General features: G+C 37.9%; 1 protein-coding gene across 1 annotated transcript in view; it reads left to right on the top strand.

Annotated features, from left to right (window-relative positions):
- Positions 1 to 4,407, top strand: part of LOC107300928 (zinc metalloproteinase/disintegrin-like) — a 10,447-nt gene extending 6,040 nt beyond the window's left edge. The window contains exons 4-7 of the mRNA XM_015830209.2: positions 315 to 484; positions 1,575 to 1,659; positions 2,284 to 2,420; positions 4,194 to 4,407. Coding sequence (XP_015685695.1) covers positions 315 to 484; positions 1,575 to 1,659; positions 2,284 to 2,420; positions 4,194 to 4,338 — 537 coding nt within the window. The 3' untranslated portion in view covers positions 4,339 to 4,407. The remainder of the gene's footprint in view (positions 1 to 314; positions 485 to 1,574; positions 1,660 to 2,283; positions 2,421 to 4,193) is intronic.
- The last annotated feature ends 330 nt before the right edge of the window (positions 4,408 to 4,737 follow it).

Genomic DNA, 4,737 nt, shown 5'->3' with positions numbered 1-4,737 from the left:
TTATTTATTTCTCCTGCTTAATACATTATTATTATTGCCCAATATATAGAGTCCTTAGTGCTGTCTGAGCTTGGTGGTTTCCTTGCAGACATTTCATTATCTGACTACTCCACATGAGTGAGCAAAGCAGCAAACTCAGAGAGCACCAAGGACTTCAACCTTGAGCTCCAGAGATTTCTCTTCTATTGATATCTAAGATTTATTTTTTTTTCACCTGCCCGTAGAGTCCAATGTCAATTGCTTTTTAATCTTGAAATGTTTCTCAAGGTTTACTTTTGTTTGAGTTTCTGATTGATGCCATTTCCACCTGACAGATGTACAAACCTCTGAACATTGCTACAACACTGAGTCTCCTACGAATTTGGTCCAACAAAGATTTGATTACCGTGCAGTCAGATTCAGAGGTTACTTTGGGCTCATTTGGAGACTGGAGAAAGACAGTCTTGCTGAAGCAGCAAAGTCATGATTGTGCTCATTTACTCACGTAGGTCTCATTGTGGGGAAAGGGAGTGGGGGTGGCCGGGAGTTGAGAGTTATGGGGAGGTTAGTGCTTGCACAGAGCTTCTGCTCTATGCTCTATGCTTTAAACCATGTGTGAACTATGCTTCTGAATCAAAGTCAACCACTTATTTTGTAGATGAGAGCTGCTTTTGAGAAGTCCTTGACTGATTGCAGGTGAAAAACCTGGATTTAAAATTGAAACTATTATGATTATCCTGCTATACTTTTGCTGTTCTTACACATTCATTTTTAATTCAATTAAATAATGTTTTGATTCCCATTCTACACCAAGTAAATGAACACTTGCATTATACAAAATCACATGGAGTGCTATTACCTTCCCCGAAATGGTACCTATTTATCTACTTATGTTTGCGAGCATTTGAACTGATAGGCCGGCAGGATCTGGAGCAAGTAACGGCAGCTCTCTGCGTCAGGCAGAACTTAAGTCTCAAACTGTCCACCTTCCAGTCAACAAGCCCACTGTCTTCACTGCTCAGTTCCACACCCCATCAGCCTATATATTCTCATACAATTTTATGAGTGGGAAACTGACATGTTTATTGTTGATGATACTTGCTTTGACATGATATCTATAAGATATTGCACAAATAATAATTGTGTTGTAAGCAATCTTACAGGATACTTGCATAACAAGTAGGTCTTATGAAATAGGAACTAGATGGAGGGCAGAAAAATACAAAAATACAAAAAAAAATAACCTTTTTACTTTTCCCACAGATGTTGATTTGACTTTCCACCCAATCACTTTTCCCCAAACCATCTAGTCTTCAATAACCTCACAGCTAAATTGGTAGACAAAATCTATTAAATAGTTAATGGAATTAAATTAACCCAGTGGGCTGCATTCAGACAACATGCTAACCCTTCTCCCCAACCTCATTCACGCTAACACCAGCCAGACTTTACCATACAATGAAAATGCATCCTGAATATTTTTAACAGATCTGCTTAGTTAAACGGCTTCTGAGACTAGTTATATCTGCCCTAAGACTACATAACATGCTTCTACCTTCTATCAATTTTTATCCCCCTCCCATTCTTTCTTATAGGGCCACTAAGCTCGATGATAACACTATAGGATTGGCTTACAATAACGGCATGTGCGACCCGAAGTTTTCTGTAGGACTTGTTCAGGTTAGTACAAAAGATACCTCTTATCTATTTGTACTCAAGTGAAAACTTACATACAGGCATAACTTCTTTACAAATGAAGTCTCTTCTTATTTTTGATCCACGTCATTTTCATCCATATTTATTTATGGATTTGACATCTCATAAAGTTTTGTTTCTTAATAAGCAGAGTTAGGATCCTGGTAGTAGGAGGTAATCCTGTTTCCACCAGAAGGTCATTTTATTCAGAAAGAGCAACTCATTCTTAATTCTGTTTAGGATGGCTACCTTCAATATTCTGAAAATGCTAGATTGTAGCAAAAGATACTGAATACTTTTTGGACTGATGTTGCCTGTAAGTTTTAGTAACTGAATAAATACAGACAGCAAATGGATGCATAAAGTTTGATCTTCTCCTGTGCTGTGGCTTCTGGGCTTTAAAGTTTCCTTCTGAATGTATTTGTGTATGTTCTGGAGTCTTGGCGGGCCCACATACATTCAGAAGAGCTAGAGGAATCCAAAGATGGTATCCTTAACTTAAAATTGGTCACTTAGTCACCAGTTTTAGCCACTTAGTGCTAATAATAATTGGATTCACTTTCATTTCTTGTCGGACTAACAATAAACAAAGTATTCTCTTATCTTCAGGATCATAGCTCAAACGTTTTCATGGTTGCAGTTACAATGACCCATGAGCTCGGTCATAATCTGGGCATGGAACACGATGAAGATAAAAATGGAAAGAAGTGTAAATGTGACACATGCATTATGTCTCCCGTGATAAGGTAAGGATTGAGGGAAACTTTTAATGTCTTTCCAATCAACTTATTTTTAAATGGTTGCAATTAATTGTTAAATTAAATATATTGAGAATATACAAAAATGAAATGGTCGTGGAGTTACAAAAAAGGAGGATTATGGTCATTTGTGTATCACCTTACCATGTGTAGTTAAAATGTGTCCTATTTAAAAAGGTAGAACTGTCCTCAGAATTTGAATAGCCATCATTCAGTAGCTTCCTCCAAAACACCAGAGTTTAAAGAAACAGCGTAGTAAGCATAAGCAGGGGAAAAAAAAGATAAATTAGCATCCTTGTGGTTTTCCTGCCTCGTCCTTTCATTAGGGTAGAATATGTTACATCTCTGTCATATATTGCAGTCTTCTGAAATCAGCAGGTAGCAACGTACAGGAAGTCATTGACTTACAACCATTTGTTTAGCAACCGTTCGAAGTTACACTGGCCCTGAGAACAGTGACTTACGACCGGTCTTCATTTGGGACTTTCCCAGCTGTCTTCCCACATGCAAAGCCAATGGAGCAAGCTGGGTCCCTTAATGACTGTGTGGTTCACTTAACAAAGTGGCAAAACTGGTTGTAAAACTGAGCACGACTCACTTAACAACTGGCTTGCTGGGCAATGGAAATTCTGGTCTCAGTTGTGACAGCAAGTCAAGGACTACCAATATTTTCTTCCGGGTGCAAGTTTAGCCCTTACTTCATCAAGAAGGAAAAAGAAAAGGAAAAAGGAAGCAAAATCTTCTCAACAATTGTCTGCTGCAAAACTCCCCATAACTTTTGTGTAAGAGTTTTGTGTAGGCTCCGTGAGCATCCCAGCTGTTGATCAATTTCTGGTTTCTTTGGCTAAAGCCCGAGGACTTCATTGCCTCCCATTTCATGCAATGGCAAGGAGGGCAGGAAGTATGGAGAATGCCATGTAGCCTTTCCTGTCCTTCCTGAAGGATTTCTGGGCATCATGATTATTCTTTAATACTTCTAGACACTTCATGGTGTTTTGTATGGAAGACTTTGCTTAGGAAACAATTTTTCTCAATTAACCCCACCAAAGGGGTCTGGTGCAACTTTGACCTTGAAAGAAGATCATCTTGTCTATTTAATGACCACCAGCAGATTCTCTTTGCGTTCTTGTTTCGACCCCCTGCAATGATTATATTCCTAATGATTTGAATTAACATTAGGAAGGTGCTTTGCTGGGCTTAGGATGCCATGTTTGCATCTATTTAAGTATTCAGCTTCAGAGCTCAGTGGCATGTTGCTGATATTTTCACTTTTCAACAAAAGAAATCAACAACAAATACTTTAAGGCAAATAGAGAGTTAGCACATTTAGCTCTTTATTCATTGTTATAAAATGTACAATCCCTCCAAAAGAAAAGAAAAACTGGATCAAAATTCCACTGTTTTCCCTTCAATTATATTATTGTCCTTCCACAGAGAGGCTGACTAAAAATGAAAATAAAAGGCAGCTCACTCAAACACAAGATGCAGCTCAATCAACTAATATCACATGGAGTTCTCATTGCAAATATATTTTATTAAAAAAGAAGGGAAACTTAGTGGAATTAAAACTGAGGGAGCATAATCTGGAATTAAGATTAAGGGCTACAAAGGGTTCTTTATCTATTTTGTTAGCTTTAGAGGGAAACAAATCACTGCATTTCTTCATTAGCCATTCCTTTTCCTTATATGTTTTTGCAATGAATTCTGTTCCTAGTCCAAATATGGGTGATATCATGGTCTTATTTTGGTTCATCTCTACAGCGATAAACCATCCAAACTGTTCAGCGATTGTAGTAAGAATGATTATCAGACGTTTCTTACTAAGGTTAACCCACAATGCATTCTCAATGCACCCTTGAGAACAGATACTGTTTCAACTCCAGTTTCTGGAAATGAACTTTTGTAGGCGGGAGAAGATTGTGACTGTGGCTCTCCTTCAGTAAGTCTTTTTTTTTTTTTAATCAACAAGAATACGCAGAATTTTCTCAAAAATGGGAATCCTTGAAAAATCATCTGGCTTTCTAAGTGGTTTGAGCCATCCAAGAGGTTGGTTTATGAATGGCATAGGTTTGTGCCCTTTATATACATGCATGTATGAAGGGGTTTCTTAGATTTGGTTAACCAGTTTTAGAGGAATGGAGAACTGGTACCTCATTACTATTTTGGGAAGATGGTGTATTTTTAAAAATGGGTGATTGACAACTCCAAGAAAATCCTTCCCTCCTGAAAACTCCTATTTTGTTGATATGGCCACATTATCTGTCCCACTATTTTCTTGAGCTGCTTTCTCCCATATCTGATGATC

The sequence above is a fragment of the Protobothrops mucrosquamatus genome, unplaced genomic scaffold (genome assembly GCF_001527695.2).
Source record: "Protobothrops mucrosquamatus isolate PMUCROS unplaced genomic scaffold, P.Mucros_1.0 scaffold9173, whole genome shotgun sequence".
NCBI classification, from domain to species: Eukaryota; Metazoa; Chordata; class Lepidosauria; order Squamata; family Viperidae; genus Protobothrops; species Protobothrops mucrosquamatus.
The sequence above is the reverse complement of the archived record's forward strand: the minus strand, read 5'-3'. Positions and strand labels throughout refer to the sequence as shown.